This window comes from Danio aesculapii, chromosome 11, assembly GCF_903798145.1.
Source record: "Danio aesculapii chromosome 11, fDanAes4.1, whole genome shotgun sequence".
In the NCBI taxonomy this organism is placed as follows: Eukaryota; Metazoa; Chordata; class Actinopteri; order Cypriniformes; family Danionidae; genus Danio; species Danio aesculapii.
This window is the reverse complement of record NC_079445.1, coordinates 34,338,721-34,358,262: the sequence shown is the minus strand read 5'-3', so window position 1 is coordinate 34,358,262 and position 19,542 is coordinate 34,338,721. Positions and strand designations below refer to the sequence as shown.

Below are 19,542 nucleotides of genomic sequence, written 5' to 3'. Positions count from 1 at the left end.
TGCATCACAGAGTAAAGGCTCACCGGCCACTTTATTAGGTATGCCTGTCCAACTTCTTTTTAATGCAACTTTCTTAACAGCCAATCACATGGCAGCAACATTTAGGCATGTAGACATGGTCAAGACGACCTGCTGCAGTTCAAACTGAGCATCAGAATGGGGGAGAAAGGTGATTTAAGTGACTTTGAACGTGGCATGGTTGTTGGTGCCAGATGGGCTGGTCTAAGTATTTCAGAAACTGCTGATCTACTGGGATTTGCACGCACAACCATCTATAGGGATTACAGAGAATGGTCTGATAAAGAGAAAATATCTAGTGAGTGCCAGTTCTGTGGGCGCAAATGCCTTGTTGATGCGAGAGGTCAGAGGAGAATGGCTAGACTGGTTCCTGCTGATAGAAAGGCAACAGTAACTCAAATAACCACTTGTTACTGGTATGCAGAACTGGTATGCAGAAGAGCATCTCTGAATACACAACATGTCGAACCTTGAGGCAGATGGGCTACAGCAGCAGAAGACCACACCGAGTGCCACTCCTGTCTGCTAAGAACGGGAAACTGAGGCTCACCAAAACTGGAAAATAGAAGATTGGAAATACGTTGCCTGGTTTGATGAGTCTCGATTTCTGCTGCAACATTCGGATGGCAGGGTCAGAATTTGGCCTCAAAAACATGAAAGCATGGATCCATCCTGCCTTGTATCAACGGTTCAGGCTGGTGGTGGTGTAATGGCGTGGGGGATATTTTCTTGGCACACTTTGGGCATCAATTGAAGTACCAATTGGTATCTTTGGGTACCAATTGAGCATTGTGTCAACGACACAGCCTACCTGAGTATTGTTGCTAACCATGTCCATCCCTTTATGACCACACTGTACCCATCTTCTGATGGCTACGTCCAGCAGGATAACGCACCATGTCATAAAGCGCGAATGATTTCAGACTGGTTTCTTGACCATGACAATGAGTTCACTGTACTCAAATGGCCTTCACAGTCCCAGATCTCAATCCAATAGAGCACCTTTGGGATGTGGTGGAACAGGAGATTCGCATCATGAATGTGCAGCCATCAAATATGCAGCAACTGCGTGATGCTATCATGTCAATATGGAGCAAAATCTCTGAGGAATATTTCCAGTACCTTGTTGAATCTATGCCATGACAGATTGAGGCTGTTTTGAAGGCAAAAGGGGGTCCAACCCGGTACTAGTAAGGTGTACCTAATAAAGTGGCCAGTGAGTGTAGGTTAAATAGGCAAGTTAGGGTAATTAGGCAAATCATTGTATAATGATGGTTTGTTTGTAGACAATCAAACAAAAATATTGCTTAAGGAGGCTAATAATATTGACCTTAAAATGATAAAAAACTGCTTTTATTCTAGTCGAAATAAAACAAATAAGACTTTCTCCAGAAGAAAAAATACTGTCAGACATACTGTGAAAACTTCCGTGCTCTGCTAAACATCATTTGGGAAATATTTTAAAAAGATCACAGGGGGGCTAATAATTTTCACTTCAACTGTACATTTGACCCCTATAAGCCTTTTAGAAGGCACATTTTTCTTAAACACACTATTTGCTCTATTTTATCCCTGTTTAATCTTCCTATTAGGTCTGTTAATATTCCTGCTAAACATTTCTCTGCTTAATCCATACATCAAGCAGAAAATGTTTTGGCATTTTGTCTTACGTTTCTTCGTCTCCTATTAGGGAAATCCTGGTGATCCCGGTCCAGTCGGTTACCAAGGAATGAAGGTTCGTCTTCCGCTCTCGCTTTCATAAATATTTACATTGTGTTTATATTCCAGTTGATTTGTGCTCTCCTGCTGAAATGATAATCTATACTGTTTTGCTTTTCTTTCCAGGGAGACCAGGGAATAAGAGGTGATAAGGTAAACGCCAAAGAGCTTCCTTGCTGATTCGACAGAAATTTCTGATCAAAAGCGCATTCCTGAAATCTGCCTGCAGTCAATTACTTTATCTCATACAGTATTTCTTTCTGGAACTGCATTGCTAATAGAGTTTTGTTTGATCTGCAGGGGGAGAGAGGTCATAAAGGCTTCAAGGTGAGCTTGTTTATTGTCATTGTTTTTTTAAATTATTATTATGTAGTCTTGCCTGAGATTTTATCATGCTGAATTGAATTCTAATGCTATTTTTAGGGAGACAAAGGTCATCATGGTCTCGATGGCACTGATGGACGTAAGGTAAGTGCTGATGTCATAAAAACAGCACTTTGTTTACCCCAAAATTAAAAATGTTTAATCAGATACCAAACGAGCATAATAAAAAATAATTTTTCATAAAGTTCAGACCTGCATACAAAACCAATTTTACATTTTACAATTTTTTTAATGCATACACACTGTAAAAAATGCTGGGTTCTACACAAGCCCTTATATGTTGTCCCAACACATGTTGATTAAGTTAACATAATTGTTTTAACATATTTTAGTGGACTGAGTCTAAAACAATTAAGTTGTGCCAAAAAATCCTGAATTGTGTCATTTCAGCTCATTTTAAATAAGTAATTTGAACAAGCAGCAAAAATAATTTTTGATCACACTTTATTTTGATGGTTCTTTTGTTGAATTGAAGTTACAGATATTAACAGACAGTCTACTAATACTCAAATGGACCATCAAAATAAATTGTTACCTAATTTTTTGAGTGCAGTATGGAGACTTATTTCCACGATATAAGAATGAAAAAAGTCAAAATTATGATTTAAAAGGCATAATTAATCATTAAAAGTCTAAATTATGACAAAATATTTGAAATCATGTTATTAAAAGTCAAAATTATGAGATGAAATGTCAAAACTATGACATTAAATGGAAATTATGCATTTAAAAGTTAGAATTACAAGACTTAAAGTTGAAATTATTTCTTTCAAATTTATAACTAAGATGTTGAAATTACGGCATACCAAGTCAAAATTATGACTTTTAAATTCAAAGCAATGTCTTTTAAAGTCAAAATTATGACATAGAAAAATGAAATCATGAATTAAAAAGTTGAAAAAAAAAAAGATAAAATATGTAAATTCTGTTCATTTGACCAGTTGTCATTTTATGCTCCAAATTTCAAAGAAAAATTATTTCATGCAAACATGTTTGTAGTTTTAAAAGAAACATCTTATCTTATCAATTTTCAAATTACTACAAGTTCTGCATCTTCAGTCTTTGTGTACACATAAAAATACATTTATAAGTTTTTTGGGACAACTTAATTGTGTAATTTTCAATTCACTTAAATTTGTCAAAACCAATAAACTTAATTGATTTGTGTTGGGATGACACTGCATTTTTTTTACAGTGTACCAAACAGAAACACCTGCGCTGTAAATTTCTAACACAAACATCTGTACCATTACACCACAAGTCAGCAAAAAAGCGCAGCCTGAACATTCTGCAAAATATCGGCTTTTGTATTTTACGACAAGTATTTTTTGTATTGTAAATAGGTTTGAAATGACTCAATACTGAATAAATTCAAAATTTGGGGGTGAAACATACCCCTATCACAAATGATTTAATGAATTACTTTAACATCTGACCCTTATTTTTCTCTTTTTCCTGTGCTGCTTTCTCTGATGTCCTGTGTCAGATTTAAGGTTAACAGCAGATAAACAATAAATGCAGAAACTATTGCATGACTATCTGTATTGTCTGTCCGGCACTTTATACCATTTCTGCTTTATTTCTTTATTTTCTTCATTCTTGTCCTCAATTAGTTCTCAACATGTACTGGAGTTTTCCATTTAACAAATCACTCCATTTTCACTCAAAGATCATCTCATTTTCTTGTTATTTTCAGTCTCTTTTTCACTCGGTCTGGCTTTTTTCCTCAGTGTATTTCTTCACTTTTCTTGGAGTGATGTCACCCTGGAGTTGATTACATGCAGTTCAGAGTGTTTGACTCCACACTGCGTTTGACTGCCACCATGAAGAAGAGTGTTTATGTTTTGTGTGTTTGTATTATATTTCATAGGGCGAGCCGGGATTCCCTGGACTTCCAGGCTGTAAAGGGTCACCGGGGCCAGATGTGAGTATTACTGTAATGTAGTCATGTAGTTAACAGAAGCAGGAATTAAAATAGCCAGAAGCTTAGATATTACTGTATCTTTATAAAGGAAAGGTGTGTTGTTTTCTTAAAACGTCAAATTTAACTTTAGTATTTAATTCTCATTCGATATGCTCTGGAATTGTGTTTGAAAATGACTAAGAAGAGTCAAAATATTTCCAGAATGATTTCATAATACTTTACAATAGGTGTCTATTTTATTAACAATTCACTGTTTTATTTGTGTATCTAATGAAGCACAAACACAAAAAATGGATTTACTAAATTTATTTAAGGTAAGTAGTTGCAAACAATTTGTTTGAGATGAATTTAGACAAACAAATTCAATTTAGAAATGTAATCAAAGCAATATTTTTGTTTAAAATCAGCCCATATAAATTATTTGCAACCACTTACTTTAAAAGAATATAGTGAAACCAATGAATATTTTATTATTTTTATTTTAATATTTTTATTTTAATAGGCCTGAACTAACAAGAGAGTTGCATTTTTTATAAAAGAAGATGGATAAATATGGTATTCATCATTATTTAATGTTGATTAACATGCATGAACTAATAGAGCCTTATAGACCATTTCAATGTGGTCATGTCATTGGCCCATTGGCCCATGAACATTTCCTGGGGGGGGATAAGTATTCAACACATCACCATTTTTCAGAAAACATATTTCTAAAGGTGCTGTTGATTGAAATTTTCACTGGATGTTGGTAACCACAAAATAAATCCATATATGCAAAGAAAACAAACCTAGTTAGTTTACAAATTATGCATAATAAAATGAAGCAGGGAAAAAGTATTGAACACATGAAGAAAGGGAGATGTAGAAAGGCAGAGAAAGACCAGACAGCAGCTGAAATCTCAGTGTAAATGAATATTTGCTACTTCAACCCAGCATCTACGTTAGCAGGATGATGAAGATGAAACCAGGGTGGACATTTCAGCGAGACAATGATTCAAAACACAGCCTAGGAAACTCTCATATGCTTTCAGAGAAAGAAAATCAAGCTGGAGAATAACCCAGCCAATCACCTGACTTGAATCCAATAGAAAACACAAAATAAAGGTCAGATTTGACAGACTAGACCCACAGAACCATCAAGATCTTTACACTGTTGAAGTCTGTGAAAAACTCACACCTGAGCAATGCATGTGACTTCATTCTCTATATGAGCTGCCATCACCCAAAATTTTTTACCTTTTATATTAATTATTAAATACATTTCAGTAGTTCAGTTCTTTCTCCTTGTGTCATTTCATTGTTATTACACATAAATAATACTTTAATAAATAAATTGAATACTTATTTTCCCTGCTGTATGCACATTTTGGCAATATAAATTTGCTACCTGAAATTTACAGTGAACTTTTTGTGCAGGTTATAATGCAAAAAGGTATTTACTGTATAAATAGAAAAACACTTTTAACACCGATAAACTTTTTAGCATACACACACATAAAACCTTAACCAGGTTTTATGCTTGAGACTGTACAGTATGAACTCATTTACAGGGGTGTTTTTCATGTTTATGGACTCTCCCACTACTGTATATATCAACCAGGGGCTAAACTGTGCATGTTCACATCAAATGACTTTGATCCAGATGCATTCCAGCTTCTGTTGATCCAGAGTGTATCAAGATATAGATCCACACAATTAGAAACAAACTAATTGGCTGCATCCTATTGTCCTATAAAATTCCACTTCAGTGTAGGTCTGTGTATGGTCCCGCCCCTTTGGTGGCTGTTCATTGGCTAAACGATGTGTCAATCACATTTACGAGCGTCTGTTTCCACTCAGTCTGCATCTGGAGAGCAGGACAGGGGATGTTTGCCTCTCCTGCAGCCAAACATTTACCAAATTTGACATCCAAGCTGCTCTCAGAACTGTTTATATTCTGAGCTTAAGGATAGGCTTGAAGAAAAGGTTTTAAGGTTGTATGTCGTTTTACTTTGACATAAATAAAGCTGTTTTTTTTCTCATCTGGTAGGGTTTGCAAGGAGAATCAGGTCCTAAAGGAGACCCCGGACAATATGGAAGCAAAGGAGAACGAGTAAGAGATGAGAACGAGTCTGCATTTGAGTAAAATATTCAATTGGATTTGTTCTTCAGTGTTTGGGCTTTCAGCAGTCATGTTTATACTGCAGTGAACTGAACTAAACTCTGAAAGCTGGACTGAAGCAGTTTCAATTTACTTGAACTTCTTCTATGTTAAGCTGTTTGACACAATCTACATTGTTAAAGCGCTATAGAAATAAAATGAATTGAATTCAATTTGAAATTTTTGGATGATGAGGATAGATCAGATAATAACTCAGTATGAATATCAATATATAGATTTAATGTTTTAACATTTTCAAGCATCAAAAATAGTTGAGCAAAAAATGACTATAACATTTTTTAAAAAAAAGTATTTAATATCACTATAATTTTAAAATGATGGCTTATTTAGAGCAAGAACCCTTTAATGGCATTTAAGACGGTGTTTAATCATCAAAGTCTAGTCTAAATTAATTGTCATTTCATTTCTTTATACTTCATAAACCATACACTAATTATTTATCTGTGAAAATGACAATGGTACATTTTTTGGACATTTTATTTTAACCATGTAAGTTCATGCTTTACTTGCATATTTTTGTACACTACCTGACAAAAATCTTGTTGTCGATCCCAGTTGTAAGAGCAAATAATAACTTGACTTCTAGTTGATCATTTGGAAAAGTGGCAGAAGGTAGATTTTTCTGATGAATCCTCTGTTGAGCTGCATCCCAATTATCACAAATACTGCAGAAGACCTACTGGAATCTGCATGAACCCAAGATTCTCACAGAAATCAGTCAAGTTTGGTGAAGGAAAAATCATGGTTTGGGGTTACATTCAGTGTGAGGTTGTGCGAGAGTTCTGTAGAATGGATGGCAACATCTTCAGCCTGAGGTATCAAGACATTTGTGCTGCTCATTACATTACAAACCACAAGAGAGGGCAAATTCTTCAGCAGGATAGCGCTCCTACTTCAGCCTCCACATTAAAATTCCTGAAAGCAAAGAAGGTCAAGGTGCTCCAGGGTTGGCCAGTCCAGTCCCCGGATATGAACATTATTGAGCGTGTCTGGGGTAATTGAAGATGAATCTAAAGAATCTTGATGAACTCTGGAAGTCCTGCAAGAACTCTTTCTTTGCCATTCCAGATGACTTAATTAATAAGTGATTTGAGTCAGTGCAGAGATGTATAGATGCAGCATTCCAAACTCATGGGAGTCATACACGATATTATCTCTTTTTCCACTGCACCATGACTTTATATTCTATACTGTACATTATTTCTGTTAAGTGACAAGACTTTTGTCAGGTAGTGTATATTAAATCACGTTTTGTAAATTTTATTTGACACAGACATAAAAATGGGATCAATTCTTAAACTGTGATATATACAGTATACTGTATGATGCATTTATAAATATATGAGACGATTTAATTAATACTTGCTGAATAAATATTTTTATGAATAAATTCAAGACGAAATGGGTTTCTGAAACAATTAATTATAAAAAAAATTATTTCAGAATAAATTATTTTATTTTCTGTTGGTTTTAAAAATGTCTTGCAATCTTGCCTCTTTTCTGTTTTTCTGTTTTCTTTTATATAATTTTTTGTAGAGCACTTTGGTTTCACTTGTGGTTTACAAAGTGTTTATGAAAAAATTGAGTTGAGTAAAATAACAAATTCTGAGCACTTGATGAGGTATATATTGATAAAGTTCCCATTGAAATATAGGAAAATGAATCATTGAAGACTTTGTCATTATGGCAAATCTGACCTCAGTTTGACACTTTTCTTAGCAAGATCATTGGATTTCATTATGCATTTAAAAACTACAATTACAAGATGTAAAGTTTAAGATTAAAGATTAAAACAGGCAAGATTAAAAAACATAAAAGAGGCAAGATTACAAGACATTTTTAAAAGCAACAGAAAATAAAGTTATTTATTTAGAAATTATTTTTCACCCGCTTCGAATGTTATCACTCGATTGAATGGCCGTTATCAGTGATTATTAGCTGATAGATATGGGCTAGTAGGTGTCTTCTCCGCCTACTGAGAGGCTCAGAAGGCTGTTATCATCCATCCACATGGTTAATCAGCTATACTAATAGAGAAGACTCCAGATCCAGATCTGTTTTTGCATTATTGTGACAGTTGGGTTGAGGTAGGGGTAGATGTTGATAAAATACAATTAATAGGAAATTTAATAAATAATATAAATAATTCTTGTTAACTTCCGACCGCAGCTGTATGTCATCTATAGCTGATTAGCCATGTGAATGGATGATAGCAGCCTTCTACGCCTACCAGTAGGTGCAGGCCCATATCTATCAACTGATAACCACTGATAACGCCCATTCAAACGAGTGATAACATTCGAACCGACTGTTATTTTTTATAATAAATTATTTCAGAAAGCCATTTATTGTGAATTTATTAATTTATTCATATATTTATTCAGCAAGGATTCATTAAATTCTCATGTATTCATAATTGCATTATATCCTGTATATATCACAGTTTAAGAATTGATTGCATTTTTGTGTCCACGTCAAATGTTATTCTCAGAGGAAACATCTGAGAAGCTGGAGACTTGAGCAACAGTCTCCATTTCCTTACATTTATCTTGAGGGCTGAGTCTAAAGCTAATAAACTGTGTGATATTTCCGTCGTATTAGAAGTTTCCACTAATAAAACATTTTAAACTTGAAATTGGTTTTATTTGTTGCTTTCAGGGAGATCCTGGCAGAGACGGTGAACCAGGAAGACCTGGAAACTACGGACCTTCTGGGGCCAAGGTGAGTTTTTGATCATCTTTTGAAAAGATGGAAATTTTGTCATTTTTTAACCCTAAATTTCTTCCAAAGCTACAGCTAGGAGAAAAATTAAGAGGCCACTTGAAAATTCTCCCTTCAGATGAGTTAAGATAGCAGTATTTGGTGGAATAAGTATTTGAATTTTGGAAGAAATATTTACAAAATAAAACAAGTATTACAGTTTTTCTCAGTGACTTTGATGCATTTCTCACAACACTTTTTACATTTGCATTTCTCAAAACAGTTAGTCTTTTGTGCACATCATAGTAGCTGCTTTTAGACATGCATCAATTGCTGTCATACAACTCTCTGCTGTTTTATAACATTATCATTTGCTTATGTCATGTCAGTCAAAATGAACGAAACCTGTGAATGCTGAATAGTCATTCCATATAAAACTAATAGTCCTCATTTCATTACTTGAGTCATTACATACAAAAATGTTGAACTAGTCATCAAAATCTGTCAAGCAATTTTTATAAAACTTTTTAAATCTTTTTTTTACCTGAAAATGTCTCCTAAATTGAACAATTTCATGAATGATTTACAGACCTATGAACGTTGTAGGTTCAGTTCCAATATGTCCTGCAATATTGTTTACAGTTGTGCACAGCTCTACCCAAAGAAAGTTTATGTTTGTTGTAAATAAGGGTGTATTTATTATTTTGCATAATGCTGTGAATAAATTAGACTTGCAAAGAGCAGTAAAAATGTGAAACATACATGTTCAGTGTCTTGTACTCAGATACCTCACTAAATGCAGTGATGTCTAACTTTACTGTAGTTTTCAAATCGCTGTGCAAATAGTATATAGTGCTGTTTTGAGCATTTTCTGGAAGTGTCACCAAAATCGGACTTTTTTGCATTGGAAAAAATAAACAGAGTAAACTTAATGTAAACATGACAAAGCCATTTGACTGTCTTGTTCATAAACAATGGTGTCAGGACACTTTCATTGACATCAACACTTGCTTTTGAGGAATGAGCTCTCCATTTTGAGCAAGAGACATGCTTTTGCAGGTTATCAACTAGGTTTTGCAGTTTGTACTCACTGTTTTGAGAAATGCGTTAACTGTTGTGCAAATGTAAATAGTGTTGTGAGAAATGCACCAAAGCGACTGAGAAAAACTTTAACATTTTACCAAAATCAATGGCTAATAAATACATCAAATCCACAGAATGTTCACATTAAATGAGATATTTTCACAAATGTTAGTTGCCAAGTATTCGATGCAAGTCTATAGACTTCAAGAGTATTTTTTCTACTATGGAGGTTAATGTCTACTGTCATCTGTATTTAACAACATCAGCATGAGTAAATGGTGTGTATTTTTTAAATTAGATTTACTTAGCTGAACTATTCCTTTAAACACCCATTCATGGTCCTATATTTACAGGTTTGCTGATAAAATATAATATACTTTTGTTTGACTTCATAGATTTTAAAGGACACTGATGCATCTGCATTTTTTTCCCCTTTGTTGTCTTCAGGGAGACAGGGGTCCTCGTGGGGCTAACGGCGATAAAGGCGAGAGAGGAGATGATGCAAGTGTTTTCAATCTTTTTAAAGACTTCTACATATGCAATGTAGTAATGTGTGTCAGACCTGATTTCAGTGTTATCTAACCATTTCCTGCACTTTTTTTTCAGGGACCACCAGGACCAGATGGCCCAAGAGGAGAAAGAGTAACCAAACATTTATATTTACTTCTGCTGCGTCAATGGTCGTGTTTTAAGCTGCGTATAAATGTGAGAAATTTCTTCTCTATTATAGGGCCTAGGTGGTGAGAAGGGTGAACAAGGGTCCCGTGGTAACAGAGGTCCCAGAGGCGAGCCTGTGAGTATACCCTTCAGTTTTAAAGATGGCATGGCTGGCTTTAAATTGGTTAAGTTTGTAAAAAAAACTGTTCTCTGAGGCCCACTTATAATAGTATGAAGATTTCATCCAAAAACATCCTCTGTTTTGATTCCCCTCCTTTAAAAGACACTGTTTGAATCAGATTGTAGACTTAAAAGTAAACGCCCACAGCAATGATTGGCTAACAGTTTTGCATAATTAAACATTTTCAAAAGTTCAAAAGCACAAGTATCCACCCACTGATGTATGTTTGAGAACCTACATCATTCAAAGATGGACGCTGATGAGATTTGGGTTCAAAACAGATAGATACTCTAAATAAGTGCATATCAAATGATCTGTTCAAACAAAGACAATAAAAAACTACACTAAAAAGTGAGAACTTAAACAAATTACTTTGACTTGTTACAAGTAAATGAATTAAGTTTGACAAACCTAATGTATGACAGTTCAGTAACAAAATAATTTAGTTCTTTTAGGTGTAACACGTTTTTGTAATTTATTTAAGAGAAAAAGAATGGAACAGTGCATACAGTACAGAACAAATCATTTGCTTCCCATGTTAATATAATAATAATTAGGGGTTTCAAAATTAATTGTTTCCTGAGTGCACCGCGATGCAGATGTGCACAATTGGAAATCGGTTCAATAGTAGTTCTTCATCGGTGAACAGCGCTTTCATTTTAAAGCCAATCGCAGCCCTTTCTGTTGAGTGGGTGAAGACAAAGACCAATCATAGGGGTTTAAAAAGCAAGTGGGATAATATTTACCTTAGTTTATTTGCTATAAATGCTCATGCTGTCTTCTGTGCATGTATTGGAGTTTTGTTAAAACATTCAAAAAGAGTGTTTTCTTTGAGCAGGTAAAATTAAAGTCACAGTTCATATATCTGACTGCTTGCATAAAAGGACAAAACAGTATTTGTATACAAATAATATATAATTTAAATATATCTATGGGTTTTAATAAAAAAAAATTCTTGTGTCGTGAAGAAAAAATCTATATATGTATGGAAAGCATCGTCAATGCACCGAGATGCACGGAGATATCGAATTGAACCGAATCGATGGCATGATAATCGTAACCGAACCGAACCATGAGACCATGATACCCCTAATAATAATACTTTTATTACAGTACAAATAATTTCCTTCCCATGTTAATATAATGATAATAGTAATAATATTACTATTAATAGTGAACAATATTTGTACTTGCCATAAATAAATTACAAAAACACGTTACAATTAAAAGAACTAACTAAATGTATCACTGAAATCTGTCATAAATTAGGTTTGTCAAACTTAATTCATTTACTTGTAACAAAGTCACAAGTTTCATTTTTTATGGTGTAGGGATGCAAATTGAGAATTCTGGGCAAAATGATAATTCTGGGCCAAAACCGAAATTTCTGAATGCACTTGGTCGAAAATCAAATCTGAAAATGCTTTGCAATAATAAAATGTTTATTATAATAAATATATAAAATATATAGTAATTTTGTAATAAATGAAAAAAAAAAACTCAGTAACTTAAATTATAATGATTAAAAAACACATCCAATATAGTCTACACATCATTGTCCCTTATTTGTATACAGATGCGTGGTAAAAACTAAGTGAACAAAGAATCAAGTTTCTACTGATGCAGTCTGAAAAAAGAAGTTCAGTATTTCAGTACACAGTCTTTCCTAATGTTGGGATCAGAAGGAAGACAATGCAAGGCTGTGTTTTTCCAAAAATGTCTAGTTCAGAATTGTACTTATGATTTAGTTTATGCCTAGAACTGCATTTGACTCTCTTTTTAATTTACTCACAATAGCATGAAACTGTGGGCGGAGCTAAAATGCAGTGTTGTAGAAGAGGGGGCGTGGTTTAGTCACATTGTTATGTAATAAAGTGGCACATTCCACAACTTCCAATTCAATTTGGCATATTGGCTGCAGTGTAAGCTATTTTTAGACTAACATCAAAGTGTCACATTTTGAAACCTATGGCATGCTATTATAGTACTGTAATCTCAAATTATGTCAAAAGCTTATGTAGTTTTCATTTCTTATAGTTAAAAAATGAGCAATTTCGCTTGTTCAAAATCTTCTGTTAACACATAAAATATATATTTTGAACTTTTTTGTTTGCTGAGACCAATTGACTTTCATGGTATTTTTTTTTCCTGTTATGGAAGTCAATTTAAATAATGAGGTCATTTTCAATTATGGGCGAACTATGCCTTTAATGAATTCTAATGAACATAAAGGCTCCTAATGAGTCATTTCTTTCCATTTAATCCACACAAAATATATACTGTTGGATATTGTTAGATACTGCAAACTCTTATTATCATTTTTATAAACACAAATATTATCACTTCATCTTTTTCCAGTTATTTACCTACATAGTTATTTAAGTACATAGTCACAATAAACAGCAGCAAAAAAGCTGATAAGTCACCTCAGAAATATTTTCATAATTTAAAGTATACTTGAAATGACATTTACAAACCGTTTCCCTAAATCGCTAATTGATCTTAATCAAAAACACATGTTCTTATGTTAAACTTTAAACATATCTGACATGTGCACAGATGTACATCATTTCTGTTTCAAACTAATTCATATTCATGCTATGACAACTTAAGCCTTTTCTGTTTATGCACCCAAAAAGAAAATAATATTTTGATGTCAGTTCAACTTCATTTATGTACAACACATTTAATACAATACAGACTGTTACAAAAAAGCAGGAAAATAACAGCGTTACGTTCACCATGAAATCAAAACAAGCAACTTTTATTTGTTTATGGAATGTTCCAGTGCTCATGATAAAATATTTATCTGTGCATATTTTTTTAAACAAAATGATGTCCCTAGCTCTTAACATAGGTTTCAAACTCAATTCCTGGAGGGCCGCAGCTCTGCACAGTTTTGCTCCAATCGTAATCAAACACCGCTTATGCAACTAATCGAGGTGTTCAAGAGTAGTTTTGAACACCTTGGTTATTTGGATCTGGTGTGTTAGATTAGGGTTGGACCAAAACTGTGCAGGGCTATGGTGTGGTGAGAAATCGAGTCCCCCCTAAAAATTGAGGGTTGTTACTAGATCGGATACGTTTGCGGCCGGAAGTTAATGAGAATTATGTCTATTATTTATTAAATTTCCCATTTATTGTATTTTATTAACGTCTACCCCCACCCCAACCCTAAACCCAACTGTCACAGTAACGTAAAAACAGTAGTTGTACCGAGTATTATTTATGTTATCTATTAAATTACCCAATAAATTGTACTTTTTAACGCACCCCAACCCAAAACCCAACCGTCACTTCTGTAAAAATATTAATTATTGTTAAACAGTGTCATGAAAAAATGCTACTATATTAATGTGCATACTGCACTTCCGGCCGGCCGCATATCCGATCTAGACTTAACCGCAAACAAGTTTGCTTAGGACCCCAATGGATCGCCTGCGTTGAATGCCTGGTCAAAAGTGCTTTTTATAGTTTAATTCAATTCAATTCACCTTTATTTGTATAGCACGTTTACAATGTAGATTGTGTCAAAGCAGCTTCACATAAAGGGTCATAGTAATTAGGAACAGTGTAGTTCAGTTTTTAGTGTTTAAGTTCAGTTCAGTTTAGCTCAGTTCAGTGTGGTTTAAAAATCACTGAGAGTCCAAACACTGAAGAGCAAATCCAACGATGCGCAGCTCTACAGATCCCGAACCATGCAAGCCAGTGGCGACAGCGGAGAGGGAAAAAAACTTCACTAATTAGCGAAAGTGAAGAAAAAAACATATATAGTCTATTCTTAAGTCTTGAGATTTTAACAAGACTTAACATATTAGTAGCATTATTATCGGTAACTACAAGTTAAAGACACGCATATTTAAAATAATATAAACGTTTGTAAACATTTAATGATGTCTTTTTGATGTGTTTATGTATTTATATGTAACATTATATATTTACATAAGTGGTAGCATGTTGTAGACTATCTAAAATAAAAGCCCAAAAAGGAAATTCTCCATGCTTAACAAATGCCTTTAGTTGTATACCAATATACAAAAAACATCATTTAAAATAATTTTATGTCATTGTATCGCTCTTTTAAATGACATACATTTAAACGAGATTTCGCTGCATTTATATATGAAGAGTTCAGATGCAAAAACCTCTAAGTGCCGTCTGAAATTTCCATTAAAAATGTTTTTCTCAGCCTCTTTTGTTTATGTTGAGATATTTTATTTTAAAGACCAAGAAAATGACTTATTATTTGCCATAAAAGTGATATTACTGAACATACACACAGGAGCCTGATAAAAATACTCATTTTAAAGGGAAATTTCAGACGGCCTTTAGAGTTTTTGCATCTAAACTCTTCATAAATATATTTTTAATTAAGCGCTACAAACTATACCTATTACAACTCCAGTGAACCAACGATTCTGTTCTAACAGTTATAAGGTACTATATTTGCTTTAATTTAGTTCAGTATCAGCGTGAGCTCTGCAAAGGTGATGCTGTAAGTCATGAAATGAACTACAAAGTCTGACACCTGAAGTTAATGCTGACTTTTGACTCTGGCAGGGTGAACCCGGGCCAAGGGGTGAGCAAGGACGTGAAGGATCATCCGGAGCAAATGGAGAGCCGGTGAGTGACGAAAACCATACTCTATGATTTACAGCAGATACTGTGAGTGTGTCGGATTGTGTAAATCCTTCAGCATTTGAAAGTTTGCAAGAGTTCAAATCACTAAATTCATAAATTTTATCATCATCCTTATATACATTAGATGTTTGCTTAAATTCCAAGTTTTCACAGTGCTGCTTAATTGAGCAGTATGTAAAACATAAGGCTCTTGAACAAGGATGAAAGCGTATGACCTCAGGACTCAGGCATTCTGGGAGGCCCTCTGAAATCTCTGAGATCATCGGGCCTCTGGGTCATGTTAACGTAACTTGAGGAACAAAGACATTGGTCCGGTGGTTCCTCCATTTGTGATGGTCTGGGCAGTGGGAGGAGAAACTGCGACAGATGTATATGTTCAGATGGACTCCAGATGGACGAGCTCAAACCTGAGCGCCAGATGAAGTTTAATAGCTAAAAGCATACAAATGTTCTTGCATGACCAAAATATATGGTAAAGGCGACGTCATTTCAGGCTGTAGAGTCGAGTGAGGGTCTGAAGTCTATTTAGGATCTCCACCCAGGCCATAATCATATGAAAATAAATAAAGATTATTATAAATAGAAGAGCACTGATGGATTGTGTCCACATGCGGAAAATTGGGTAACACTTTACTTGATGGTGGTGTTTATAAGACTGTCATGAAACCTTTATAATGTGAATGAGATTTTATGCATGCTTGTTATGACGACTGTTATTAAGTGTCATTTGCTCAGTTATGTCATTTTAAATGCAAAGATGACATTATTTGTTATGACATCTTGACATAAATACATCACAACTGGTCTTTATCTTTGTCGTGACAGCTTGACATTACCAAGACAACATACAGTAACTTGTCATAAATCTGTCATAAACATGATTGTCATAGGGGTATTATAATTATGTCATGAATATTTTTACTGATCAGTTTTTCAGTGGAACAACCTTTATCATTAAAACGCCTCATTAAAAGTATCATTACTCTGTTAAATCATTCTTTAGAGCGTCATTTAATATTTAATTACGTTTTTTTATATTAATTTACATATTTATTGACACATTCGGCTTGTACCACTGTAGTTGAGGTTAAAAGATACTAATGACACTGTTGTGGAATGTATAGCATATTTATAATGTCTTCATGACAATCATGTTGATGACAGATTTAGGGCGTACTCACACTATGCTATCCGAACCGTGCCCAGGCCCGTTTGCCGGATCGTTTGAGAAGTGTGAGTGCTCTGAATCGGACTCAGGCACAGTTCACCCCTGGCCCAGTTGGAAGTCATGTGCCAGAGCACGGTTCACTTGGGCTTTGGCGCGGTACACTTGTAGTGTGAGTGCAAAGCGCACCTGAGCCTGAAATTGAAGACGAGACCTGTCTTTTAAGGGAGTACTTCATATGTGTTTATTAATTATTTTTACTGTTCAATGAACACAAACTGTCGTAGATTATTAAAGACACAAACCCCTCACTGCATGTCAGCTGCCACCTTCAGGAAACCTCCTAATTCCTGCAGCACGAGGACTTTATGATTGTTTATGAGCGTCAAAAGTGGCTGATCTGTTCGGCGAAATATTTGACTGCGTGTCACTGCATCCCAAACGACTAAAACGATATGACTAAAGAAATCTACCACTGTGCTGAGCGAGAGCGCTTCTCAAGTGAACAGCGCATCATTGAAGATGTGCTCAGGCACAAAAGTGAGTGCGGGCAGGTGGGGGAGAGGGGAGGGGGACAAGCGTGCTTCGGCTCGGTTCAAGGAAACTGGACATAGTGTGAGTACACCCTTATGACAAGTTTTGTTGTCCTGGTAATGTCAAGTTGTCATGACAATGAGAAAAACAGGGTGCAATGTATTTATGTCAATGTCTTATAACAAACAATGTCATCTTTGCATTTAAAATGTCCTAATTAATCAAATAATACTAAATGACAGTTGTTATAAGCATGGATAAAGCATGTCATGATTATAAAGATTTTATGAATGCCCCCTTAGTAAACTGTAACCAGTATAAAATACAGGAAGTAGATTATTACTGTAAATCGGTTCCACACGCCGATATTTGGTTCCAATAGAAGCACATTTACACCATTCTTTGGTGCAGCTGCTTTGATAAACTGAAAACTTATGAGATTAACTTTACATTATGGCAAAAATATAAACATTTGGCCTAGATTTTGACACTGACATAATAAAGTAATGAGGAAGAAGTTTTAGCATGACTATGACTTTTATTCTCAAAATAAAAGTTTTTTTTTTAAATTGAAATGTGTTAATGAGTTTTATTATCATACTTTAATATACACTCAAATATAATCAATAATCATGAAATAAAAAGTTACAATTATAAAAAAGGTAAAATGATGACGAGACAAAGTCATAGCCATGGCTAAAAAGGGTCATTTTGATATAAAACTGAATTTTTGTCTGATGTTTTGACATTTTGTCTGACAGAAGTCGGTAATTCTACAAAAAATGATTATTGTATAAACAGTTATTAGTAATTATTTGCCCTCTTGGATTATTAGCCCTCATGTATATTTTTTTACCCAATTTCTGTTTAAGAGAGAATTTTTTTTCTGCACATTTCTAAACATAATAGTTTTAATAACTCATCTCTAATAACTGATTTATTTTATCTTTGCCATGATGACAGTAAATAAAATTTTGCTTGATATTTTTCAAGATACTAGTATTCAGCTTCAAGTGACATTTAAAGGCTTAACTAGGTTAATAGGTTAATTAGGCAAGTCATTGAATAACGATGTTTTTTTCTGTTGACAATCGGAAAGAAATATTGTTTAAGAGGGTTAATAATATTGACCTTAAAATGGTTTAGAAAAAAATTAAAACTGCTTTCATTCTAGCCGAAATAAAACAAATAAGACTTTCTCCAGAAGAAAAAATATTTCAGGAAATACTGCGAAAAATTGTCTTGCTCTGTTAAACATCATTTGGGAAAATTTAAAAAAGAAAAACTTCACTGAAAGGCTAATCATTTTAAATTGAACTGTATATACTTGATCACTTTAAGTATACAGATAACACTTTAGATGGTCTCCTAGTTAAACCAACAATTTGACCACTTTGGGAGACCAAATATAAAGAGAAAATGAGCTTTAAGCAGTTTTAAGTAGTTGTTTTTGTAAAGCAGGGACCACATACAGTTGAAATCAGAATTATTAGCCCCCCCGAATTATTAGCCCCCTGTTTATTTTTTCCCCCAATTTCTGTTTAACGCAGAGAAGATTTTTTTAATACATTTCTAAACATAATAGTTTTAATAACTCATTTCTAATAACTAATTTATTTTATCTTTGCCGTGATGACAGTAAATAATATTTGACTAGATATTTTTCATTTATTTTTCATTTCATTTTCATTTAAAAGACATTTAAAGGCTTAACTAGGTTAATTAGGTTAACTAGGCAGGTTAGGGTAATTAGGCAAGTTATTGTATAACGATGGTTTGTTCTGTAGACTATCGAAAAAAATATAGCTTAAAGGGGCTAATAATTTTGACCTTAAAATGGCTTTTGAAAAATTAAAAACTGCTTTTATTCTAGCTGAAATAAAACAAATAAGACTTTCTCCAGAAGAAAAGATATTATCAGACATACTGTGAACATTTCCTTGCTCTGTTAAACATCATTTAGGAAATATTAAAAAAGAAAAAAAATTCAAAGGGGGGCTAATAATTCTGACTTCAACTCTTTGTATATTGTAATTGTAAAGTCAATCTGACTCACCAGTTCAACAATTGGTAACTTTTGACATGTAATGCATCTTAATCTCAAATATATGCACAATAAACAGCAAAACGCTTGAAAACAGAGAGTTTGGAGAGTTGTTAGCTGCTGAATAACAAGCACATTGCAGGTGATTATACTTGCCAGACCCCACTACAGATTTCCCAGCTGAAATGAGCTGATCTGCTGAGATTTTGCTCTTGAATTCTTTAGTGTTACACCATCAGCAGCTGCTCCACAGATCTACATGCAGACTCATTCTGTCAGCGCTACACTTCTCTCCGCAGCTCTTGTAAACTGCCAGGACAACAAATTTCCG

At 34.2% G+C, this 19,542-nt stretch overlaps 1 protein-coding gene across 1 annotated transcript in view; it reads left to right on the top strand.

Moving 5' to 3' along the window:
- Nucleotides 1-19,542, top strand: part of col6a1 (collagen, type VI, alpha 1) — a 75,757-nt gene that overhangs the window by 18,382 nt on the left and 37,833 nt on the right. Inside the window, exons 10-20 of the mRNA XM_056468626.1 lie at nt 1,709-1,753; nt 1,864-1,890; nt 2,038-2,064; nt 2,161-2,205; nt 3,992-4,045; nt 6,075-6,137; nt 8,865-8,927; nt 10,437-10,490; nt 10,596-10,631; nt 10,720-10,782; nt 15,388-15,450. Of these exons, the coding sequence (XP_056324601.1) occupies nt 1,709-1,753; nt 1,864-1,890; nt 2,038-2,064; nt 2,161-2,205; nt 3,992-4,045; nt 6,075-6,137; nt 8,865-8,927; nt 10,437-10,490; nt 10,596-10,631; nt 10,720-10,782; nt 15,388-15,450 (540 nt within the window). The remainder of the gene's footprint in view (nt 1-1,708; nt 1,754-1,863; nt 1,891-2,037; nt 2,065-2,160; nt 2,206-3,991; nt 4,046-6,074; nt 6,138-8,864; nt 8,928-10,436; nt 10,491-10,595; nt 10,632-10,719; nt 10,783-15,387; nt 15,451-19,542) is intronic.